General features: G+C 40.2%; 3 protein-coding genes and 1 pseudogene across 5 annotated transcripts; 2 read left to right on the forward strand and 2 right to left on the reverse strand.

The window, feature by feature from the left end:
* Positions 1–1,229: 1,229 nt before the first annotated feature.
* LOC115756929 (dnaJ protein homolog 1-like) lies at positions 1,230–2,643 on the forward strand. The gene is made up of 3 exons (XM_048279175.1): positions 1,230–1,458; positions 1,552–1,997; positions 2,103–2,643. Exons 1-3 carry the CDS (start codon positions 1,291–1,293, stop codon positions 2,548–2,550), a joined length of 1,062 nt encoding a protein of 353 aa, XP_048135132.1. The 5' UTR covers positions 1,230–1,290; the 3' UTR covers positions 2,551–2,643.
* A 1,697-nt stretch (positions 2,644–4,340) lies between these two features.
* LOC115756914 (ALA-interacting subunit 3-like) lies at positions 4,341–18,322 on the forward strand. 2 transcript variants are annotated; one of them, XM_048278538.1, is made up of 9 exons: positions 4,341–4,554; positions 5,568–5,626; positions 5,734–5,808; positions 5,907–6,023; positions 6,123–6,193; positions 6,287–6,587; positions 6,686–6,975; positions 7,111–7,145; positions 18,230–18,322. In XM_048278538.1, exons 1-9 carry the CDS (start codon positions 4,461–4,463, stop codon positions 18,253–18,255), a joined length of 1,068 nt encoding a protein of 355 aa, XP_048134495.1. In that variant the 5' UTR covers positions 4,341–4,460; the 3' UTR covers positions 18,256–18,322. The 2 variants fall into 2 exon arrangements, with proteins under 2 accessions (XP_048134495.1, XP_030552753.2); XM_030696893.2 differs by lacking the exon at positions 18,230–18,322 and having other exon boundaries at positions 7,111–7,411.
* Positions 12,709–15,357, reverse strand: LOC115756918 (annotated as a pseudogene).
* A 536-nt stretch (positions 18,323–18,858) lies between the features above and the next one.
* On the reverse strand, positions 18,859–23,102 carry LOC115756913. Of its 2 annotated transcripts, XM_030696891.2 has the most exons (8): positions 22,564–23,102; positions 22,019–22,294; positions 21,406–21,475; positions 21,229–21,284; positions 20,992–21,067; positions 20,813–20,849; positions 19,421–19,535; positions 18,859–19,322 (listed from the first exon to the last, which is right to left on the reverse strand). In XM_030696891.2, the coding sequence occupies exons 2-8, from the start codon at positions 22,291–22,293 to the stop codon at positions 19,082–19,084; spliced, it is 870 nt and encodes a 289-aa protein (XP_030552751.1). In that variant the 5' UTR covers position 22,294; positions 22,564–23,102; the 3' UTR covers positions 18,859–19,081. The 2 variants fall into 2 exon arrangements, with proteins under 2 accessions (XP_030552751.1, XP_048134496.1); XM_048278539.1 differs by lacking the exon at positions 22,564–23,102 and having other exon boundaries at positions 22,019–22,489.
* Positions 23,103–25,381: the final 2,279 nt, after the last annotated feature.

Below are 25,381 nucleotides of genomic sequence, written 5' to 3' on the forward strand. Positions count from 1 at the left end.
GCATATTTTGTAAGTTTTATTACTCAATTGCATTTTAGTGACAAGTTTTATAAATTTCGGGTGCACATATACCATAATATTTATATCTATAATCCTAAACTCTATATATATATATATATATATATATATATATATATATATATATATATATATATATTTGTGATCGAATCTAGACTTTCCTTTAAAGGAGAGATCTCCTTATTCTTTTTTGGAAAAATTCCAAATAAAAACCCAAAGTGCCCTCATTTTGTCAAATAAGGGCTTCGGGTGAACCTCTGTTTCAAATAAGGGCCTAAAGTGTTCATCATTTTCTCAAATAAAGGTCTCAAGTGGACCTTGATTTCAAATAAGGGTCTAAATTGGCCATGAAACCTATAAAAAAAGGGGGGGCTTAATTTCAAGGGCATTTTCATCATTTTTCTTTATTTGATTTTTTTCCTTTTTTTATTACCCTTCTCCTTTTTTTGTTTTCTTAAAAATTTAAAAAAGAAAAGAAAAAAACACATAGGCCCTCTCCCCATGTGGCCATCACCCCACCGCCGGAGGAGGGGGACGGCAAAGGCCGGCGACCCCACCGACCATAGGCGAGGGCCTAGGGAGAGGCTCGAGCCCTCCGTCGGATTTGGGTAGGGTTTGTCCACTAGGCCATCGCCAAAATGGGGAGAGAGTTGAGCCCTATGTCGGATCTAGGCGAGGGTCGCCAACCCCCGCCCTAACTAGGGGTGGGCCCACGACCCTTGCTTGATTCTAGCGAGGGCCCGGCCCTCTCCTAATTTTGGCAAGGGGCCGCAAGCCATCGTCTTTGGTCAACGAGGTCATCGACCATCTCTCTTGTGTTGTTGTTTTTTCTTTTCTTAAAATTTTAAAAAATAGAAATCGGAAAAATTAAAAAATTAAAAATTAAAAATTAAAATGGAGAAATGACGAAAATGCCCTTTGGGCCAGGCCATTTTTTGAAACTCCATTGTCACTTCAGGCTTTATTTGAAACAAAGTTCATTTGAAGTCCTTATTTGAGAAAATGTGAGCATATTGGGTCTTTACTTGGAATTTTTCCTTTTCTTTTCTCTACTTTAATTTACTTTTTTTTTTTGGCCCATAGACGGATTTTAATCTAAATATAGGAACTAAAAAGACGGTGAAATGTTGGGTTGTAAATCACTGTTTTATACATGGAAATTGACCATCAATTCTCTGTTTTCTCAGTTCTTTCTAGGGTTTGCATTCAACAATCCCTCTCTCTCGATTGCTGCAATTTACCATCATCATCATCATCATCATCCATTCTCCCATGGCAGATCCTCGCTCACCGACGACTACCGATCTCTCCACTTTGCTCGGACTCAACAACAAGAGCTCCACGAGCGTCTTCCACATCTCGAAGGCGTGCAAGTTCCTTCACCTGAAATGGCACCACGACAAGAGCCCCTCCAAGAAGACCGAAGCCGAAGCCGACAAGGTAACGAAACCCGAGTTCCGCCACGTGCCAACATTGGCCATCGTTAGTGGCGACATTTTTCGTTCGGTGGTTGATGTTTTCGCGTTGTTTCAGATTTTAGATGCGAGAAAGATCGATGAAAGAGTCGCGAGCAGCGATGACGCGACCACGTCAGGCGGTTCGTTGCTTCCCAACCGCAGCGTCGACGACAGCTTCTTCTTTCGCCGTTCGTTGCTATCAAAGAGTTTGAGCAGGAGGAGCAAAACACCGACCCCTTCGCTGTCGAGGATGGGGAGCCGGATCAACACGACCTCGTCCTCGTCGGATTTCAGTACTCTGTTACGGAGCATGAGCAAAAAGGCGGGATCCGAAGCCGAGGCTCCGGCCATCCTGTCGAGGAACATGAGCAGGAAAGGAAGCACTCCAATTGTGTTTTCGCACACGGCGGCCCGGCGAAAGCCCGCGCCAATAGACAAGAAGCTGGAGTGCACGTTGGAAGAGCTGTTTCTAGGATCTGTTAAGAAAGTTAAAATCAAACGAGACGTGATTAGTGACACGGGGTAATCATTTTTCCCCTTCAAATCATCATTTCCATTCTATCCTCTCCAATTAACATGGGATTGTATCAATGGTCGAAATGGATGTCTGAATTTTGCATCACGCAGGATCATCCAAGAAGAGGAGACGTTGAAGATCAACGTGAAGCCCGGATGGAAGAAAGGGACGAAGATCTCGTTCGAAGGGAAAGGCGACGAAAGGCCTGGGTACCTGCCGGCCGACATTGTCTTCTCGATCGAGGAGAAGAGGCATCCGTTGTTCAAGAGAAGAGGGGACGATCTGGAGATAGCGGTCGAGATCCCGCTGGTGCAAGCCCTGACTGGATGCACCCTCTCCGTCCCGCTATTAGGGGGCGAGGACATGAGGGTTCCGCTCGAAGAGATCATCTTCCCAGGGTACGAGAAGGCCATCCTGGGGCAAGGCATGCCGAACCCGAAGGAGAAAGGCAAGCGGGGCGATCTCCGGCTCAAGTTCTTCGTCGAGTTCCCGGACAATTTGGATGATGAACAAAGGTCCGAAATCTGTAGCATTCTTGAGGATTGTTGTTATACGTGATCCTGTATATCTAGGGTTGCTTCTTTCTCTAAAATTTCACACTAGGATTGAGATTCTTGATATACAATCAAATGGGACTGGTGATGCACTTGTTCAATATATTCGTGTCATTAATTTTGGTGGGCATGGATATAGTTAGGTTATGCATGAGATGACCATTGCCTTCATACAACAAGTTCCTATCCATCTCTAAATCAAAATTAATTAGTGCAAATCCTAATTTTGTCCAAAAAAAATGTCCCCCCTTCTTCTAGTGCGACTTGCAGTCGTTTAATTTTAGCAAAAAATTAAAAATAAATAACGTGACTAACGGCCACGAAAAAAAAACCCATTTTTTCTTCATAAATTTCTCCATTTCCGACCGCCTTTGATCATCATGGACCGGAGGTTTTGGAGGCACGATGAGCCGAGGAGGTGACCAAGATGACTGCATATGCCTAGAAATTTATAAAGGATCTAGAATTTCATGAGTACCCTAGCAAGTTCTTGAGGGTTCTATTGGGAATAAATATTTGTATTCTATATCTAAGCTTGATTCCTCCTCATTAATGAGGTCAATCAATTAGTTTAATTTCCATATCTATATACGTGTGAGCTTGGACCCTCCTCTTTAACGAGGTCAATTAAAACCTCCATGCTGAAAATGATATTTTCTCGAGAATGGCACAGAAAGGGAAAATTATCTCATTAAAAATAGGAGAAAAGTATATATATAACTGATTTACAGAATAACAGCATCCTTTACATAATAACTAAACAAATTTGATAAGGCTGTCTTAGACTCATTTTATTTCGTGTTAAAAGAATGATTCGAAAACAATTTTTTTTAAAAATTAATGTAATGAAATAATTAGTTCATGAGAAATATTTTTATTATCGACAATAATTTATGTCTAAATATTTTCTTGGAAGATGAAAATATTTTTAGTTCATTGATTCTTGTAAGAGATATAAACGATTATTTTATTTTTTTCAAAAAATAATTCATTTTTCAAAAAACAATCGAAAAGAAGAGAAGAAGGGGAAACTCTCTCCTTTGATGTTGGAGAAAGTTAGACATGACCCTTTAAAGATTACGTGATTAAATGTTTAACATTCACTGCTTAATAGATAAAAGAAATTTTGATAATGGTCTTTATGGGAGAAAAGAAAGGAAATTACATGTTTAAGTAAAGGAATTCCTCTTCCGTGATGTAATCGATGCATATATCGTATAATTCTTGTTTTTATCAAATGAATCTTCAGCTCATAAAAAACGCAAAACTCAATAGAAATGAAGAAATTGGGTAAATCCATTTTATGTAAAAATTACTGAATTAATCATGGAATTGCAATATGAATCATTAATGTAACAAATTTTGAATCTCGCAATCGAATGCCTTTTGTTGGGATAGGTCAATTCCGGTTTAACCGCCGATGTGGTGATACCCGAGAGTGGCTGTGGGTGTCGGACCCAGAAGCGCTATAGTCTTCCATGCTAGCGGTCCGCCGAAAATCTGCCGAAGCCCCGCGTCGAGGGCCCAAAAAATCGAAACTTGAGCATATTAGGAATTCTAATAAGTTCCAACTAGCCCAGGAGGAATAGTAATTCTCAAGAAAGTTACCTCCTCTCTTTAACATTTTCATTTTTCCAGTCGATTCTGTCTTTAAAAAGTTAGCATGTTAGGTTTAGTCAAACGCGTATGCTTCGATAATATTAAGGGCTATAAATACGACTCGGTTTCAAATCTCTGGAAATGCCGTAAACTCTTGCATTAATTCGTTCGTGGGATCTTCTCCATTCCGCAAAAGAAGGGAAGATTAGACAGAGAGATAGAGAACGCGGAAGGAGAAGTTGGCTGGCTGGGAGGGAGAAAGAGGAGAGAGGACGACGAAAGGGAGAAGGCGAAAGCACCGAAAAGGAAAAGAAAATGGTGGAAAGAGGCGAGACGAGCTCGACGGGAGGGAGCGATGGAACGCAGGATCCATTCCCATCTGCCAAGAAGATCACCAAAAGACCCAAATGTACTCCTCTTCTCCTCCTCCTCCTTCTCCTTCTCGTGGTTTTGATCGTGTAACCCTTGTTTTATCTTTGGGTTTTCTTGATCTCTTCTGATGATGGGAAATCTCTCAATCCTCGACTTCTTCGTTTTTGGGTGCCAACCCTTCTGACAATTCTCAATGCCGTGATCATATTATAGGATACCCAGAATTTGTTCGTTGAATTTGTGTTGTCTCCTGTCCGTCTTTGTTCATTCAATTCGCGTCCTTGGCTCAACGATCGTATACACGCCGTTTTGAGTGAATTTCGGCTTTTTGTCGTATGTACTGAGTTGGGTCGTTTCTATATAGCCAAAACGAAAAAGAGCTCGCGTCCTCATGTTCATCGATCCATGTCCTTGGCCCTATGATCATATGCAGGAGGTGATTGCTGGGGAAGTTCAAGAAGGACACTTTGTATCTTTGCAATAGTTCTAAGTTACATCCGAACATGCACATCTGCATTAGCTTTTGAAGGAACACCTTCTCGGAGAAATATGCCAGTAGGTTGGCGTTCCTTTCTTCTGTTTCGTTTGAGGTTTTGGGCGGGGGCAAGTATGGATAGATGTTAAAGTGCTTATATAGCCAACAAGAAAAAGATGGTGAATTGCTTTTGATCTTTACATTGCTATGAAATAGAATAAGACATTTTCGCAGTGCGCCTCGGCTCGGAACTAAGTAATATAGTACTGGGAAAACATCTTTAGATTATCTATGTGCTCTAATCAATCTTATCTGAGGAATTGACTTCCTTTTTCATCTTTTGATGATTTAGTGGTCGATCCTAAAGCATTCGAGATGTTTTTAGGCATCCTTATCAAGTGATGTAGATAGGGGCAAATATCTTTAGCTTTTTAACATTTAGAATTTTTTTCAGTCATATTCCATCATCTGATTGTCCTATTGATTCAGCTTGATACACCAATAACAAAGGTTTATACTTATTAGTGTTTGTATTATCAGCTTTGATGCATTTGTCCGTGTTTTTGTTTTTCCAGATTCTAGGTTCACCCAGCAGGAACTTCCCGCTTGCAAACCGATTTTGACTCCCGGTTGGGTACAATCTACAATTAGCATTATTAGTTCCTTTTTATATTTTCAAATCACAATATATTATCGGAGCAAAATCATCCGTGGCTTCTCAGAAACACTTCATCATATCAGGTCATTACGGCTCTTATTCTCGTCGGTGTGATCTTCATCCCCATTGGCCTCGCCTCCTTGTTTGCCTCTCAAAGAGTAATGTTTCAATTTTCTCATTTCATGGTACTTTGTTCTGAAATTTGTTTTTCTTGTTTTTTGATTGTCAAACACTCGATTATTCCTCTGGACCGTAGGTTGTAGAAATTGTGGATCGATACGACGAAGATTGCATTCCTCCAAGTTTCAAGGACAGAGCTCTCGGCTTCATTCAAGATGATAATACTGATAAGACTTGCATTAGGAAGCTAACCGTGAGTCCATTTTCTGCTTACTGCGGGAGTTTTCTTTTGTTGATGCTTATTTCCATCTTTATGTGTGTTCTAAAAGAATCTATTGCTCCATTGTTGCAGGTCCCAAAGCTAATGAAAAGTCCCATTTACGTCTACTATCAGCTGTCTAACTTCTATCAGAATCATCGCCGGTACTCAAATTCATGTCCAGTTTGAATTCCATCTCTCCTATAATAATATGCACAAACGCTGATTGGAACTTTTCTGCATGATGTCTTTTCTAGATATGTCAAGAGTAGGAGCGATAAACAATTGCGAAGCAGGAAAGATGAGTCGAAGACAACCAATTGTGAGCCCGAAGCATTTGCGGGAGACAAACAGCCAATCGTTCCTTGTGGCCTCATCGCATGGAGCTTGTTCAACGACACTTACAAGTTTTCGGTGACCAATCAGCCGCTAGCCGTCAACAAGAGGAACATAGCATGGGACAGCGACCGAGAGCATAAGTTCGGATCCGACGTCTACCCGAAGAATTTCCAAAACGGACGTCTAATCGGCGGTGCAAAACTCAATTCAAGCATCCCTGTAAGCATTGGATCACCTCCATCTGATCCATTCAGTGGTTCGAAGAGTCACGCTCTCTTTCTTTTTACGATTAACTGATTGCATTTTGCATTCCACAGTTGAATGAACAGGAGGACCTGATCGTGTGGATGCGCACGGCGGCGCTGCCCACTTTCAGAAAACTGTATGGGAGGATAGAGGTCGATCTCGAAGCAGGTAAGGAGATCACGGTCATGATACAGAATAACTACAACACCTACGATTTCGGGGGCAAGAAGCACTTGGTGCTATCGACCACCAGTTGGCTGGGTGGGAAGAATGACTTCCTGGGAGCGGCCTATCTGGCTGTTGGAGGGATTTGCTTGTTCTTGGCAGTAGCCTTCATACTTGTCTATGTGCTCAAGCCAAGGTGAGTATCAATCATTCAAAACATGATTGTTGCAACAGAAGATTAGCTTTGGGAATTCTGACTAATTGATTTTTATATGTTTCTTTTTCCTTGTCTTTTTTCATTTATTTATTTAATGTTTGATGATTTGGGCAGGCCTCTTGGAGATCCATCTTACCTATCTTGGAATAGGAATCCACTAGGACACCTGAACTAGTGCCTAAGTTTATGTTCTGAAGGAATACATGCCATGTATGGTACTTTGGTTTCGTGACATTTAATACTCTACTATTCAGCTGAGTCATTGTAAAGGAGACCATGTTTTGTAGCGTACTAAAACTCGGGATGAATCCATTCTCACTTCTATTATGAGTTTGTATCCATCTCTCATTGCGAACGTATGTATAAATGTATGTGTTCGCGTGTGACCCCGCAAAACAGATAGGCAAATTTACCAGCTGTGAAGGAGACTGTGGTACATATAAGGCAAGGGTGATTAGTTCTCGGTCCAATTCCTGAGCAGTCCAATCGTTGGGCTAATCACTTTTCTTTTGATTTGTTGTTAAATTTTTTTCGTTAACTATATATTCGCCAAACCACCTCTCATTAATTACATCGTGTTGTCACTAAACCTAAAAATCATACTAAGCATATTAAGCATCTTAGATTTAAGTTTAGGTCTACATTTAGGAAGTAGTTTTTTTAAAAAATTAGTCGGGGGAACTGGATTGACCAGACCGACCCTAACAGGTTCCAATTTTATGGATCTGGGAACGGACTGGAACCCTCGAGGACTGAACCAAACCGGTTCGGGTGCGCATCAATGGTGAACAGTAACAGTTAAAGCTGTTGGTGTCTGAACTTCACTTCTCTTCAAGCTTCCAAACCAAGAAGTGGAGTTAACAGTTCCCTCGAGTTAAACTGGCCTCTAGTCCAGTTAATAGTTCCCTCAAGTTAAACTGGCCTCTAGTCCAGGCCAGTTACTGTACAGGAAGTTTCTTTGGAATAGATCAAGTTTCCACAATTTTACCGACAATCTTTGAACAAAACTTAGCCATTTGCTGTTGCAAGCTCACGGTTCCAGTCGCAACAAACCGTATGCGAGTGAAATTTCGCTTTGACGCAGGAAGTACGAAGCAGAATCAGTGCTCAAAGTAAGAATAAAATCCATTTTTATTACTAGACAATCTGAGGAATCTCTTTCAATGAGTGTTTATATGCCTAATGAAGGTTTTGCGTTATGATCACAGAACAAATTCGAAGTACTGGAACTTTCGACCTCCATTAAAGACCGTTAATGTAGTTTAAACTGGACTTCCAGATGATTTTTCCATGATCACAACTCTTATCTTGTTCGTATCGAGACATGACCAACTCTCAAACAACTTCGAATGTCAATTTGACGGCAAACAAACATGCTCGAAGTCGGACATATCTCATGATTATTTTAATTTGAGGATCGATAATACATGACCGTATCAAGGAAACACAAATTGCTAGCCTTAAATGTCACTTAACCATGGTTGTCTCATGGGTTTGCTCCAAAATCTCTTCATAGGAGCAAAACTACTTACCAACAGTTATGAGTGTGCTCGCACTTCGTTCTACCTCCTGCAAAATGACCTTAATGTTACAATGATCTTCTTCTTTGGATAGTTCAGGTTTTGAAACTTGAAATTACGATAAATATTTAAGATACAGGCATCTAAAAAAGTGCAGGGACAGCATACAATATGTACAAACTTAACAGATAATAAGATACCGATCAAGCTGCTAAGAGTCTTATTACCATTTCAAACTTCAAAGCACATTACATGAAGTAAATTTACACATGACAAGACATTGAAACATGCTGAGTTTATGTTTTTAAACTTTCAAAGCATGTTAGGCAAAGCTTTTTCTTTTTTTGGTCGAAATGTTAGGTAAAGCTCAACACGTGCCCGAAGTCACTCTTTTAGCATGCTCTATACATAGAAACAGGAGGCGAATATCACTTTCTTGTTACATTATACTAAAGAGCAACTTCCTTTATAGTGTGGAAACTCTAACAAGATTTTGTTTGCTAGGCATTTTGCAATTGCAACACACACAGTTTTAGTGCTTTTCCCTCCTTTGTTAGACCATGATTCTGCTTACCGATAGAATCTCCAAGACCAACATGTGATGGACGGCCACAGCCCACAGAAACTTGTATCGTGATTAAGGAGTTCAAGCAGTGTGATGAGCAGGTTTATTGGACAATTCAAAAGCGGTGTGATGAGCAGGTCTGTCGGACATACTTTAATTTTGTCTAGCTAATTTCATTATCTGTACTTGATACTTATAGGTTGACGGTTCACATCATGAATATGCTTTAGAAAGGAAAATGAAGCTGGTCGTTCGGAGGGTGTGAAGTAGGACACAAGCACAGGTCTGCCGACAGAATTGTCTCATAGGAAGTGGGATTCCTTGGTAACAAGCCTATGCGCATGGCCGAATGACAATCAAGCAACTATTACATTGCCTCCAGCAAGTTTATCCTTCAATTTGTTACATGAAGTTGTTTATCACTTTATTAGACACTTAGTGAGACTAAAGCTAATAGTCATGGGTTTTCTCTTGAAAAAGTACATGCTGTCGTTATAAATGCATTAGGCCGATGACATTTCGATAACGTTTGTAATAGCTTGGCCATGATCGATATCTACGCTTTAGCTTGATAAGAATGTCTACAACTTTATAAGTCTAGAAATTGTACCGATATCATTTCAATTTAGTACGAGGAGTTACCTTTGTTGGAGCACGATCTTGATAACTTGAAATCACCAAACGTTTCTTTTTATCAAATGAGTCATTTCATCATTATTTATCCTTATATATAAGCCCTAGACTCCATACAAACAACAAAGAGCATGACGTGGATGTTGTCGATTTAAGGTCTTACTTCAATCAAGTATCTAGCTATGGAATCATTCAGCATCAAATGCTATACTCTCATTCAAATCCCGCAAAGAATCCAAGTAGCTTTTGCACTCAGACAATAAGCACATAATCACATGTATGATCAGACAAATGAGATGCATGTGCTGATTCTACAGCATGCAGTTGTTCATTAAAGAAGCCCAAGAGTTGCTTCAATGGGTTCCTTAAGGTGTAACCCGAAGAAAAGAGTCGCTCATGCTCATGCAACTTAGTGAACTTCATGAAAGTTGATTCAGTCATAAGAGTCACGTGCGAATGTCCATTTACGGGGCCGCCTAATCAGTATAACCTTGATTTAGAACACTAACAAGCATTCATCTTAACGATTGAGTTCACCTGCTGAGGTTTATTCTTAGTGGTATCGCGCAGCCTAAGGAAAAGGGTTCTAGCATGTGTTATGAACTGGAATAAGATGGAAGTGAGGATTGGATCTCTGCATTACATCATTGTATATACAGAATATTGGGTTTTACGTGATCTTTTGCAGGTTTGCTTACATTGATTTGATTTTACGGATAGCTACATTGCTTTAGAGCTTAATGGGACTGAACTAGGTGGTTATCCGTTTGTGGTGGATGAGGCTAGACCGAGAGCTGACAGTGGCGGTGGTTTTTATGGTGGCAGAGGAGGTAGAGGGGTGGTAGATTAAGTAGCACCGACATACGACACGCCAACACGTCATTTCTCAAAAAAAAGAGAATTCCAACACGTTGGGACACTTTGTATATCAAATGTATATTTTTATATATACACCGATAAATTATCATGCATATATAAAAATATCAGCGATGGGTTTTTTTTTTTTCTATTAGGGATACACGGTTAGATTTTTTTTTTAATGCTAGCTGGGTATATTGATTTTGGGATGGCCGGGCATATGATTTAATTATATATATTTTTGATAAATTTGCATGTTGTCCTATAATTTATTGAAAATGCTTAAAATTGATATCATTCGTGTTGAAATGGCTTCTTAAGATGCTGGACTCGTGTGCCGCTGGCGTGTTTAGAGTACTAACCATATATCGATCGCATATCGAAGAGTGTCGAATTGTTGGACACGACCCGACAGGACACGAAAGCACTAGAGAGTGTCGGTGCTTCTTGAGTAATAGACGAAGTGGGTCTGCTTTTGCTTTTCAAATAATTGAATTCTCAGTTATATTTTTCGTCAAGTGCTCCAAGCATTCAAGGGAAAAAGCAAAAAAAAAAAAAAAATTCTTGTCCATAGACTACAGCAGATGATAAAAAGTCAATTAATGACCGCACCTGCTTTAACGGAAGGAAGAAAGAGAAGCACGTTACGAGCCTGCGCTCCACGTCTGAAAGGAAGAAGAGAAGATAAGAGAGTGTTTGGCAAGAGAAAACGACGAGGCATAAGTTTTTATCTCTTGTGCTTTCGCTGACAAAGCCTCTTTGATAATTTCAAAAATAATTTCCGAGTAAAAATGATTTTTTCGAATTTTATTCTTAAATTCCATTCCCAAGGACGACAGTTACCAAATAAGATTTCTGTTTTTTGGGAATAAAAGAATATGAATAAAAAAAAAGGAGCCTTAAAATCAATCGGTGGGCTCTTGCATAATGAATTGGGTAACTAGCTTGCTAGATTTGCTCAGATTATTGCTCAGATTATTGCTCAGATTGTGGGAGTATGCTCTTCACTCAAAGCAGAACAGTGGGGGTATCCTCTTGGGTCTTAAAATGGCAATTTCTTTGGGCATCCCTCAACTTATCGTGGAGGTGGACTCACAAACCGATATTTCACTGCTCCACAAATCAACCCCCGCTCTCAACTTTAGTGACACGCTCATTCCTCATATTTCAAAAAATTTATTGTATTTTCAGCACGTCAAATTTTTGCATATTTTGAGGGAAGGAAATATATGTGCTGATTGATTAGCAAATTGAATCATTCACTCACGTGATGTGAATGGTAACTTAGTTTTAAATAGGCCACAAGAGATTTGATTATTTTTATCTTTGGAGAATAGACTGGATCAAGTTTTTATAAGCGATTTGTAGTGTAACATTTGAGCTTCGCCTTTTTTATTATATATAATAAAATAAAAAAGCAGGAGACTTACCAAATAAACCCAAAGCATTCTTCATGGACGGCCCAGATAGGGCATGACATATCCAACGGTTAAAAAGCCGTGCGAGCCTACTATATCCACAGACCAGCTCAAATCACTCCTCCCAAGCAAAGAACAACGATGGCAAACCATTCTCCTCAGGAATCTTGTACCCTCAGAGAGAAGCTGGAGACGAGCGGATTCGTGCTCGTCCAAGGGTACAAATATTGTTCTACTCCTTAGTTTTTTTCCTTCTTCCGTCTTCTCTTTTTTTCACTTTTTAATCTATTCACAGGAATACATACACGATTCCGCCGCCTCCGGAGGTTAAGATTGTTCCTGACTGACCGACGGCTGTTTAGCTACTTGAGGTTTTAGCTAGGAGTGGGTAGTTTCAGGTTCTTTACAAGTTCCACTTGAAAATAAAGCTTTTATTTTATGTCTGCCGTTTCCCTTTCCAATGAGTCATGGGGCACTCTGTTTAGCTATTTGAGATCTTATTATTTCCTTCAACAGGGTCCATCCAGTCCCAAAATTTTCTGACTCTCGAACTTGTACGGTCTGTAGAAGTTGTCTGTGTCAAATATGAGGCAAAATGGAAGTCGTTCCAGATGATAATGGAGAGATCTTTTGGCGGCCGGTCTCTAAGATGTGGAATTGGGAAACTTAAAATCCTAAAGACTTCTTACAAAATGTTTGGTCGATTAGAAAGATAGTTTCAAGAAAGATGGGAGACAATTGGGCTTGGCATAGGTCCCAGGAATTTCTCTGTCTTCTTGGAAACCTTAGGCGCATCTTTGGTAATAAATGTAGCTTCTTTTGTTAATAATACCAAACACAGACTGTATCCACCCTTTTTCCAATCGACAAGGATGGGGCTTTCAGGTTTTGCTGGTGCATCCAGATGAACAACCCATAGAATTTTTTTGATTCCATCACAAGTTATCGTCTCTTGCCCCTCACAGCAGCCTGAGAAGTCAAGACACTGTTAAATCATCTAGATTTCTTTAAAAACAGATGCTTTGTTGTAAGGAGATACCCTTATCTACTGATATGGAGTACCAGAGACCAGTTTCTAAAACATTGTACTCTTCCCAGGTGCCGGTCTTCCTGACTAATGGGATCGAAATCTGAACAATGTGATTAGATGAGACTGACAGACAGTTCCCTCTTCGAACAGCGATTTCTCATAAATGTCGTTACTGGCAGCCGCACCATGCACATTTGGAGCATGCATAAATGTTGTAACCATGACAGGTACTATGCAACAACCAGAATACTCTCAGCAAGATGGACTTTCCCTTTTTAAGAGAGGCCTGGTAATGTCATCACATCACAAACGCCGTTTTGCTTTAATGAGCAATGACCTTAATGAAAAGTGAAATGATAAATCTCTTGTTAACAAAGTTTATATCATAGAACAACAGAAGAGATCCTGCCAAAACATGCAATACGCAAAGAAGAGAATCCAAATCAGATGACACCTCCAAGTGAAGCATAAAGCACAGCCAACTATAGCACAAAGGTTGATTTCATGGTCTTAAAAGTTAAGCATGTGCATCAGCTCACGATCAGCAAATACCGCAAAGAAGCTCTGGTGGCCAAAGTTACCACAAGTAGGTTATGGAAGCTTATGAGTAACACCTCAAAGCAAACTCCACCGTTAGAAAAGTGCATCAACAAATGCATTCCCTCATCAGGATCCTGAACCCCTATATATAACCATGGCAGAGGGTCAAAGTAGTCTGCTTAGTGGAGGCCATCCTAGAAAATGTCCCAACGAAAACCAGAACATACACGTCCACTGCCAGAAATACCACCTTGAAATAACAGTCGAGCAATTAGGGAACATTTCCTATGCATATGCTAAAATCATTTAAGTGGTACTTCACATGAAAACTAATGTATTTAAGCCAAGATAAATCAACCTCGCAGAGTCCTTAGCCTTTCCCCTGCATTAGCTCCCATTGGGATGGCAGCATGAGATAAGAGGATATGCCACAGAGTTGTGGCAGCAGCAGGCGACGTCAACATAGAATAACCTTCTTCAGAAACAATATTTCCAACTCCTACCAATTATTGGCATTCCATTTATCGGCAAATCCAGGACGATTTATCAATTTGCATGTACAGGTTATATGAACTGGACTCTCCTCACCCTTTTTGAGCATTAGAGACAGAGATCAAGTACTTGCAGGTCAACAAAATTATGTCATATATCTTTATTGTCATATAACTGTGGGACATGGAACATACGGATGCCATGTTCCTGCTAGCAGCCTTGATGGACGATGTCCTAAATAGCACACTGCATAACATACTCAACAAAAATACTAGGTGGCAATACTTGTGCACTACTTTGCTGCATCACTACATTCCTTTTCCCATAAAATCTAAGGGAAGGAAGATGCCCAAATTTCACAGGAATGTCAATTGCATTATATGCGATGAAAAGCTACGCCCTCTAAATCAGCAACCAGAAGGATTTAATATGACTAGATCCAACATTACACTGTAAAGTTTATGTGAGCCATATGGTTGTCCATCCAGATCCTCAATTTCAGATGCTCCATAACCTGTTGGTAACCAACAGAATCATAAATTATGAAACTGCCGAAAGTGCGAACATCATGTCTAAGTTCATAGGATATCCCAGATAATTGACTGTCTCTTAGATCCCAAAAGAAGCTTGTCTGCTTGGTGATATCTGCGATCTCTACCTTGTCAGAAAAAAATTACGTACCTAAACAAAAGTCCAAAGGTTAGATATTACTCAATAGAATAACAGATTTCATCCCCTGATTCCATGACCGTGCCAGAGGCTGGAGTTTGAATGGGAACAAACAACAAAGTAAGCAGTGTTTGAATGTATGAACCATTATACCAGTCCAAAGTTTTTGAGAAGAGTCCATGGCAAAAGGGCATGCTTTGTGAGCACTTCTGTTATGCTATGACGGGCGACTGGAGAGACCGCCAAAGCGATAGCGTTTTTCTGTTACGTTAGTAAGTGCAGTCATGACTGCCGAAAAAGAATTATCTTGACTGCAGCCGGAGGAAAAGAACGTATTAAGGAACAAGAAGCAAGCAAAGCACCAAGTTTTACCATGATCCATGCAGAGCCGATATCGATTTTCCGCGCTGTTGGTGTCACGAAAACTGTGTCGCATCCCGACGGATTTGCCGTAGACATTCCTTTAGCAACGCGAGTACTTTGTGAGACCGGGAAACACAAGAGTACAGAGAGCCTGGCGGAAAAGAAGAGCATATCGTGGGCGCATGTCCTCACCTCTCCTTCATGAAGGCACTCAAAATTTGCTGTGGTCTGATTATGAAGAAATGAGAGACGGTCTTCTCCACTGACCCTTAACCGGGCGGTAGTTTATCCGAATCGAGTGGATTCGTGCTCGTTGAAGGGACATAGTATGGTTCTGCTCGTTTGTCTTTTACCCTTCCTATTCGCTTTTAATATATTTTGCTGTAAGAATAAATAAATGAATAAATGGGCAATTAAGAACGAAAGGCGAATAAAAAATAGAGTTAATATAATGAAAAATCTTAAATTAATACACTTGTGACAAATTTATGCCAAATAAATTTTTTAACCACAAAAAAATCTCAAATTGATACCAATTACCGTAAACTAATTTTTTAACCACCAAAAACTCCAAACTAGCACCCTATGTTAGTTTCCGTAATATTGTATTATTATCATAAAAAATTTCGAACTGGTACACCAATGACTAGAGGTGAGCATGGTCCGGATGGGTGGTTCCCACCATAGAATCGGAAACCGCTCACTAAGGGCCGATTCTAAAAAATTGAAATCGGAAACCGCTTGTTGGTACCATGGATCCACCCGGGAACCGGACCGCCAATCCGATTCGGTTCCCGGGTGGGTCTATGGAACCAGTCCCACCAAGCAAACGGAGGCAACCAAGAGCGAGAGAGGGAGGTGATGAACGGCCGGAGGCGTGGCCGTGAGTCAATGGAAGTTGAGAATTGAAGCACTAAATCGAGAGATGGAGATGGAGATACTAAGGTGAGAGTGGGAGTTTGAGACGAGAAGAGCGAGTTTCAAATTAGGGATTTAATTTTTTTTAGAAATTATAAATTAAATAATATATCATATTTTACCATTCCCATTTGGTTCGGGTGGGCGATTTCATACTTGGAATCGAGAATTGGATTAGGAACCACCGGTTCCGGCCCGGTCCAATTTTAGGCGGTTCAAGTGGTTTCCAGTTCTTTTGCACCCCCTACCCGTGATAAATGAAGGGTAAAAATTTCAAACAGATACATCCATCAACCGCCATACGTCATCTAACTCAACAATTTGACAGTAAAATTTAATGGAAACTAATAGAAGGCAAATTTGTTACAAGCCTACCAATTTGGGGGTTTTTTGTGGTAAAAAATTTAGTTTGGAGCAAATTTGTTACTGGTGTCTTGGTTTGAGATTTTATGTGGTAAAAAAATTAGCTTGTGTTAAATTTATTACAAGAGGACTAGCTTAGGATTTTTTGTACCATTAATCCTATTTTTTATTCATCCATCATTCTTAATTGCCGATTTATTCACTTTTTTATTCTTAAGGCAACTATATTCAAAGACAAAAAGAAGGGAAAGAGACAAAGGAGCATAACATAGTTAGTTCCTTCGACAAGCACGAATCCATTCGTCTCCGGCGTCTCCTTCAATATTTGGATCCACACGGCTTCATCATCGGAGGGATTTGGATAAACCACCACCCTGTTGGGCGACCAACTCCAGTCGTGAGACTTGGTCCGTTTTGTCTGGAAATGCTTGCTCGGCATCCATATAGGATTTGAGCGAATTAGCCAACTGTCTGACGATGAACGCATGGAAAAGCAAAAGAAAAATAGGAAATCAGAATCATATCATATCTCTTACTTGTTAGAAGTTGGTGAATACTTCGGAGACCCTTATTTCTCATATCGGGAACGCTCACGTAAGTTTAGGGAAATTAAAGTATAAACCGATGACATATGCTCCATGCACATGAAATGTGGGATTCGGGGGCAGCGCCCCCAAAACGGGGAATCCGTTGCTCAATCATACTTGTGTTTAAGTTAGCCCATTTGTTATGGGATCAAAGAGGTTTAGATTTTGGACCTATTTTTAGGTCATATATATTATGCTCTTATGGGAGATCATTATAATGAGTTGTGTAGCCGTAAACCTAAATCATAGTGAAATCTCTTTACAGGATGTAGCCCTATTATGAGGTGAATCTAGATAAACCGTGCTTCATCTGGATAAACCGTGCTTCATCTATTTTTTGCTATTATCTATTGTGATTGTGCTTATTCAGATTAGGATACAACCCATCATTACTGTCCTTTGCGGCCTTTCCAGAATTTCGCACCTAGAAGAGATCGACAAGATTCCTTTATATTGTCAAGTCACAATATATTATTGGAGTCAAATCATCCGTGGCTTCTCAGAAACACTTCATCATTTCAGGTTATTACAACTCTTATTCTTGTCGGTCTGGTCTTCATCCCCATTGTCCTGGCCTCCTCGTTTTTAGAGAGTAATGTTTCAATTTTCTCATTTCATGACATTTTGTTCTGAAAGTGTTTTTATTGTTTTTTCATTGTCAAAGACTCGACAGTCCTCTCTGGATGTAGGTGGTAGAAATGGCGGATCCATACGACGTATCTTTATGTGTGTTCTAAAAGAATCAATTCACTCCATTGCTGCAGGTCCCAAAGCTAACGAAAAGTGCCATTTACGTCTACTATCAGTTGTCTGTCCACCTTCTATCAGAATCATAGCCGGTACTCATATTCATGTCCAGTTTGAATTCCATCTTTCCTATGATAAAATGCACAAACATTGATGGGAATTTTTCTGCATGATGTCTTTTCTAGATATGTCCTCGTCTTTTTTCTGTTTTTCCAATGTTTGATGATCTGGGCAGGCCTCTAGGAGATCCATCTTACCTAGACATGGCCAAATGGGCCCGGGGGCCGGGGCCTGGAACCGGCCCGTTGACCGGGCTCACGGTTCCAACCTGGAACTAGAACCGGCCATCAAGGGCCGGTTCCGGTTTCTAAATTGTTGGAACAGGCCCGGAATTGGCGGTTTAGGGCCGGTTCCGACCCGTTTTTTTTTAAAAAAATAAAATGGGGGGAGGCACGGGGAAAGAGCCGCGGGGCTCGGGAACCGGCGGTTCGACCGAACCGGCCATGTCTAATCTTACCTATCATGGAATTGGAATCCAGCAGGACACCTGAACTAGTGCCTGAGTTTCAAATCTGGAATACCATGTTCTGAAGGATTCATGTCATGTATGGCACTCTGGTTTTGAGACATTTAATACTCTATTATTCAGCTGAGTCATTGTAAAAGGAGACTTTATGTTCTGCAGCTTATTGAAACTCGGGATGAATTCATACGTGCTTCTAGTATGAGTTTGTATCCAGCAGGTATAAATGTATTTGCTCGCGCACACGACCCACAGAACAGATGGGCAAATTTACCAGCTGCAAAGGAAGCTCAGGTACATACAGGTTAGCAATGAAGAGAGGTGATCATTTAGATGTGAACCGTCTTCCCGCATATGAGTTATCCTGAGTAGATGGCAAAACCAGATGGATTCGCACAAGAAAAAGTACGCAGATGCGGGTGCAACTTATGTTTCAAAGTTGGCAGAAAATCAAAAGCGTAGACAGATAAAGCATTTGATATAGATGCTGTACTTCAACAGAAATGGCTCACATAAATTTGTAATAACATCTCGAAAGTTTTTCTTAGAAAACCATATAGTCTCATGATATACGACAAGCCACACGAGCAACAGAAACCGCATCACGCACATATATCGGAGCCAGAGAGGGGCAAATTTTGCAGAAGTCATTGACGTCGAGTGAGAAATCTAAAATGTGGACTAGGGGGATACACAATGTACTCTTTTACTATGACCCAACAAAGTCAGTCCCTAAACCTGAGCATAACAATTGTGACAGAAAGTATGGCATGTCACTCCATCTTCCTTTTAATTGAAAGTGAGCCAAGCGAGCAGAACCAAGTTGACATGCCGTACTCTAGAAAGCACCTAGAGAAGCTCAAAGTTCGTCGTGCATAGGTCTATCCAATGGAAGATTCAAATTGGGAATTAGATTATCAACGATATGGGGGATATTGATGCCCTCTTGGTTGCCTCTAAGTCCAATCTCTGCTTGTCCTGCCATACCCGCCTTCAGTGCAGCTGTGACCTTCCTCTGCAATTTCAGTAGCCCAATGCGTTTCGAAACGACATATAGAACAGCACACGAGAACAGGATAAATCCAACAGCAATTATTATCCTGTCAATCGGAGCCAGGTATAAGCTCAGGGCAGTTCCAGGTAAACATCACATATGAATAGTAATGAAAAATCAACAAAAAATTGTCCAAATCCAGACCTGTCAATCACATCTTGACGTCGCATTGTAGAAAGTAGGCTTCGGGTGCGCATCAACAATGAACGGTGGCCCTTGTACTCACTTTCAGCCTTCCTTAGAACTCCAGTCGATTCGTCTGCAAAATACACCATGAAAATTATACATTCAAGTTTCTTCGTAAGTCATATTCATCTATCTGTAGAGACAGAATATGGAAAAATCAGGTTTTAATGAGGTGAAGGTGCTCAATGTTCCAGAAAAAGATATTATCCATATCCGTGTCACTACAGATAGATATTGCGCATACGAAGGATAAAACTACCAAGTACAATAACTGTTAAAGCTGTTAGCATCTAAACTTCACTTCTCTTTAAGCTTCCAACCCAAGAAGTGGAGTTAATAGTTTCCTCAAGTTAAACTGGCCTCTTGTCCAGTTAATGTACAGGAAGTTTCTCTGCATGCACCAAACATCATGTTTCCACAATTTTACTGACAATCTACGAATAAAACTTAGCCATTTGCTGTTGCTCACGGTTCCTGTCGCAACAAACTGTATGCGAGCTTTGACGCAGGAAGTTCGAAGCAGAATCAATGCTAAAAAATAAGAATAAAATCCCTTTTCTCTTTTTCAGTATTTGACATAAAAAAGATCACTAGACAATCTTGGGGAATCTCTTACAATAAGTGTTTATATGCCTAATGAAGGTTTTGCATTATGATAACAGAACAAATACAAAGTACTGGAACTTTCAACCTCCATTAAAGACCGTTAATGTAGTTTAAATTGGACTTCCACATTATTTTTCCATGATCATAATTCTATCTTGTTTGTATTAAGACATGTTTATACATAAGTACCAACTCTCAAACAAGTATCGACTATTAGTTTAACGGCAAGGGTCTAAAAAGTATGAAATGATCAATAAACACATTTGAAGTAGGACATGTCTTATGATTATTTTAGTTTGATGATCGATACTACATGATCATATCAAGGAAACACAATTTGCTAGCCTCAAATGTCACTTAACCAACCATTGTCTCATAATGTTCTTAACCGACCATTGTCTCGTAATGTCCCTCTTCCTATTTGCAGAAAATATACAAGGTTAAAAGTCTACAAGGAATACACATCAAAATGCAAAACTTTAGCCAAGTACCTCATATGACAGAAAAGTGGTAGGTTGCTTTGGGACTATACATCTTTTCATTACTGATCTTAGCTTGGGAAGCACGGTTCCAAAGTGAAAGAAGAACTCAAGTCACAGCTCATGCATTTAAAAGAGAGACAAAGGCCAATCCACAACGATTTGTGATAACGAAGTGATGAGAAAAAAATCCAAAGCTTAGAAAGAGCTAGCACGATGACATATGTTTGCTTCAAAGTCTCTTCATAGGAACAAAAATACTCACCAACAGTCATGAGTGTGCTTGCAGTTCGTTCTACCTCCTGTAAAGTGGCCTTAGTGTTACAATGATTTTCTTCTTTGGATAATTCAGGCTTAAAACTTGGAATAACATTAAATACTCATGATACAGACATCTAAAAATGTAAGGGGACAGAAGATGCACACAGCCAGCTGACAACTGACCTGGACCATCAGTTGACGAGTGCGGCGAAGGCTATCTGTGATGCTTTCTGCGGCAGATGTCATTCCAGCTTTTGTCCTAACAATTAGTGGTAAATCAACAACTTGTAGGTTGTATAACTATGGGCAGCAGAGATTAACTGCACGGATGTCTGGAATTCCAGCTATTGCAAGCAATACAATCTTGCAGAAAAAAATATATTGCAGAGTTCAGAAAAAAGGAAATGATGTAAAACATACTGTAAATTGCGTCTGCGAATTGTTGATTCTTCTCCGCCACCAAGAAGCAGTTCCCTCTAACATGCATGAAAGTAAAGGAGTTCATCTTCCTGAGCCCACATTTGGAACTCATCACAGAAAAAGTCATCGATTGAGCAAAGCAAAGACAAAGCATCACATAGAGGACACTGTACATACCTCTTCTTGCGCAGCCTTCCTCAGATTAGCCCTTGCTTGCAAATTAGCATTCCTCAACCTCATTCGCAAGCTGATTACAGATACGATCTTTGAGAATCTTCTACATGTTGGTGTATGCACAACTAGTTTGGTCATATAGAAATATTTCCACTTAGATTATTCCAAATGCACAAGCATTGGATGTCAAGCATATATATGAACTTTAAGAGAGTTAACAAGCCAACCATGCCGATATTGGACCAATAAGACCGCAAAATCTCTTCTCAACTCACAAGAATGCAATATGGGGCTCATTCAGACTACTCAATCAAGTAAATCCTTACAATTTAAGTTAAACAAGTCCTAACAGGGCCAACCATTTGTTTCAAACAAAAGGATCCACAGCAACAGAAATTCCAAAGACAAAAACTGTCATTAGCTTTCATCTAAACAAGAATTTTTCCTGCTCTTCCACACTTCCCAACATCCTTTCCCAAATAAAAGGTTTGACACACAACTATAAGTTTCATGTCAGTAGCTAATGAAACTATAAAAACAACAAGCAATCGTCTTCCAGAGTATACAAAATTCCGCATGTCAATTTCGGGTCAATCAATTAATAATAATAACTTACTTTTGGCTCCGGGTCTTCCAAGACTCGAGCACTGACTTGGCAGATTCGACCGAATCGATGGCGGGCAGCTGCGGGGCGAGAAGATCGAGTTTAAACTGCAGCGAATTCAACAGAGCCAAGCCATCCTGTGCCAGACCGTTCAACCTCGGGAGGGAATTCTTCTCCTCTCTCGACTTGCTATACTCCTCAATGGCCTTTATATGCTCTTGGGTTTTGGCATACGCCTCACCCCATTCCTTCTTCACTTCCTCAACAGCTTCCACGACCTTGTCCATTCTACAAACAATTTTTCCCCCCGACAATTAGCTCAAATCGAAAAATGGAGACACGAAACGAATTAACAGGATCCCATCTGACCCGGATCGGAAAGAAATTTCAAATTCGCAAGCTTTTTCACAATCAACGACAGCAATTTAACTCCTCAAACAGACCCATTTCACCATTCTCGTGCTCCAGCAGCTTGAATGAAAGGAAATTGGAAGGAACGTCTCAAAGCCTCTCCAATTAACATCAAACTCCGAACAAGAAAGCCGTGGACAACTCACCTTCAATCATAGACGATCGTCGACGATCGGGTCAATCTTTTGCGCTGGAAGAGAGTGAGCGAGACAGATCGCCGGGAGGTTCCGGTTGTGATCGAGGGGAAGAGAAACGCCTCCGAATCAAAACCGACCCATCAACAACCCAACCCGGAAACCGCCCCGAGGAAAATGACAAAGTTCTTTTTTTTCTTTTGAATTCTGGAAATTTCCGGATTTGTGATTTTCTTTTCCTCCAGAAATGAGAAAGCGGAGAATGGAAACTATTCTGTCCGGAGAGAGAGAGAGCAGCTATTGCTTGCTTTTTGATTGATCCCTTCTCCAAAGAAAGCGAGAGGTCAGAACACGAATCGGAGCCGAAGCAGTAATGGCGTCTGGTAATTCACACGCGACGATTGCGGCAGCGAAGAATGAAGCCGTCTCCAATTACGGATTGGAGCTCGTTTCCTTGTCAGCGAAATGAAGCCGAAGAACAGAGGGCGAGAGAGACCTCGGCAATGGCTTCCGCGAGCTCTTCGAGAAAGTGCGTCAGCTTCGATTCGAAGACGAGAAGCGACAGGCGTGACGAGACCGCGAGAGAGGGACGAGGGTGAGTCTTCAGAGGCGGAAGCGAGCGTGAGCAAGACCGAAGAGGAAAGATCGAAAGAGGGAGGCTTCCATGATCTTGTAAGAAATACAACATATATATATATATATATATATATGGAACACATGAAGTACTATTTTCACTTTTGAAGGCCAATATTTTGGGTTAATTGATGTATTGAATACATGTGTAAACGGGCTTAGACAGCCCTAACTAGAATTTTTGTGCTCAGCTGAATAGACTTTACTCGCCCGACTTTTCGAGGGCCGTTTCGTAGGCCTAACCCGAAAAATGAAAAAGGCTCGGACCAAAACTATTCGGGGCAATACATGTCGGTCCGGGCTAAACACTTCTTCAAAATTTAAATGTAAAATCTTTCCTATCTTTGGTAAGTTAGACAATTATTATGTATCGAAATCTCGATACATTTATACAAATTATTTGTAGAGCAATGGGTTTATGCAGATGTGAAAAGAGCAACGTGAGCAAGTCTTCCCGCTTCATTTTGGGATAAATTGAGAGAAACTTGATTTTTCTAGGTCCATTTCTCTAGGCGTGGCCCAAAAAAATTAAAGGAAGGCCAAGACCAAAATTAGTCGGGGGTGGGAAGTACCCATTCAGACTAAAACCTAATTTTTTTTCTCACTTTTTGAAAATGTATTAGTTATCTAACGTATAATTATGACGTAATTATCATGAGATTACTTAAGAATGCACAACATTCATTAAAACAACGAAATTCACACACTAGTGGAGCAAAACTTTCAATCTGTCTAGAATTATAAAACCCGTTACTTACAATACTAAAATGCGGAAACTTTTTCTGAAAACGTTGTCGTGGATCATTTGTAGCCTTGAAATCCACTTTTTGGGAAATTTGGAGCTAGTTTTCGAGTTTACATTACGATTTTTGGTCGTCATTAAGTTAGTCAACAAAGGACATAATTGAAAATTTTGAGCTAGGCAAGGCCAAATTTTTGACCTGACCCAAAATAAATGGTAAGGCAAAACCAGCCGAAATGGGGTGCGTCTTTGTGGAATAAGCAAGTCTCTGCATGTTGTACCAAATTGATATCATTCGGATGTAGTTGCTTTGCTTGATTTGCATTAAGTTATGCACTCCTCTGAATGAAATGAAAATTTTCCTTCATGGGGGGGGGGGGGAAAAAAAAAAAAAATGGGGGGGGGGGGAGGGGGGGAAAAAAAAAAGGCTTTTTTTTTTTTTTTGGGGGGGGGGGGGGGGGGAGCAATTCAACCAAAAATAGAATATAATGGAAAGCAACTCCCTCTAGCAATTCTCAAATAATAGTGCAAGGGGTTTTGGCATGAATTTTAACCGGGCTCCTCGAAACATGTTTATAGAAGATTTATATGTTGGCTCAGTATATTTGATGGGTTTTATGGGTTATTGATGGGCTGCCAATGTTGAGCTGACCCAGCCCAAGATGAACACTCTTGAACGTGAAAAGGAACGTTCTCCCGTTCTTAAGTAAGTTTGAAAAAAGAAAAAAGAAAACGACGTTCTTTCTATAGAGAAGAAACGAACAGTGGAAAACGGACGACGTTTTCTGCTACTCTCCTGAACGCAAAAACGGTAGACGAACAAATGATCTCTCAAGAACGCATCAAAAACATTTAATCTGAAGAAATAAAGATATGTTCCGTCACGTGATATACCCGTGTTTGACCAGTAATTCAAGATATTCCTGGGCATGTTTTTCATTTTTCTTACGTGTTGTTTTTCGGAATTTGTTTCCAACAATATAGAATAAGCTTCTCAACGGAGGACAAGATTAAAAATTTGGCTATATCTATGAATGACATTTGTCTGCTCTGTGGTTTTTGTGCTAAATAAGAAATCATTTGTTCATGGAATGTGGAATAGCTAAATAAGTCTGGAAGAGGATGCCTGAGGAATTTGGTATACATAGAGGCTTGGTGGATTGAGATTATGAGCTACAATGGGGCATGTGCAACTTGGAAGGTCAAATTTGTCCCCAGTCTCATCTTCAAGCTTGCCTGGTGTGCCACAATTTCTCGCTTACGGTCGGCGAAACAAGAACATTCATTGAGATAAATTTTTTTTTTAATGTATTTCGATTAAGGTCATATCCAACGGCAACACATAAGGGCGAAATTGGAAAACAAATGATAAAAAAAAGCCGACGAACTATTTGACCTAAAGTTATAAGTTAAATATTACCATCTGATGCGCATGATTAATCGGTAAGATTAAAG

The sequence above is a fragment of the Rhodamnia argentea genome, chromosome 5, assembly GCF_020921035.1.
Source record: "Rhodamnia argentea isolate NSW1041297 chromosome 5, ASM2092103v1, whole genome shotgun sequence".
Taxonomy (NCBI): Eukaryota; Viridiplantae; Streptophyta; class Magnoliopsida; order Myrtales; family Myrtaceae; genus Rhodamnia; species Rhodamnia argentea.

What these genes read in the sequence shown, in the direction of transcription:
- LOC115756914 (XM_048278538.1), top strand. Translation starts at nt 4,461, where the DNA reads ATGGTGGAAAGAGGCGAGACGAGCTCGACGGGAGGGAGCGATGGAACG. An exon ending in CCTTGTTTGCCTCTCAAAGA is followed by an intron (nt 5,809 to 5,906) that starts GTAATGTTTCAA and finishes TCTGGACCGTAG; the next exon opens with GTTGTAGAAATTGTGGATCG. An exon ending in CTTGCATTAGGAAGCTAACC is followed by an intron (nt 6,024 to 6,122) that starts GTGAGTCCATTT and finishes CCATTGTTGCAG; the next exon opens with GTCCCAAAGCTAATGAAAAG.
- LOC115756913 (XM_030696891.2), bottom strand. Translation starts at nt 22,293, where the DNA reads ATGGACAAGGTCGTGGAAGCTGTTGAGGAAGTGAAGAAGGAATGGGGT. An exon ending in GGAAGGCTGCGCAAGAAGAG is followed by an intron (nt 21,285 to 21,405) that starts GTATGTACAGTG and finishes CATGCATGTTAG; the next exon opens with AGGGAACTGCTTCTTGGTGG. An exon ending in CGTCAAGATGTGATTGACAG is followed by an intron (nt 19,323 to 19,420) that starts GTCTGGATTTGG and finishes TCCGATTGACAG; the next exon opens with GATAATAATTGCTGTTGGAT.
- LOC115756929 (XM_048279175.1), top strand. Translation starts at nt 1,291, where the DNA reads ATGGCAGATCCTCGCTCACCGACGACTACCGATCTCTCCACTTTGCTC. An exon ending in CCGAAGCCGAAGCCGACAAG is followed by an intron (nt 1,459 to 1,551) that starts GTAACGAAACCC and finishes GCGTTGTTTCAG; the next exon opens with ATTTTAGATGCGAGAAAGAT. An exon ending in GACGTGATTAGTGACACGGG is followed by an intron (nt 1,998 to 2,102) that starts GTAATCATTTTT and finishes TGCATCACGCAG; the next exon opens with GATCATCCAAGAAGAGGAGA.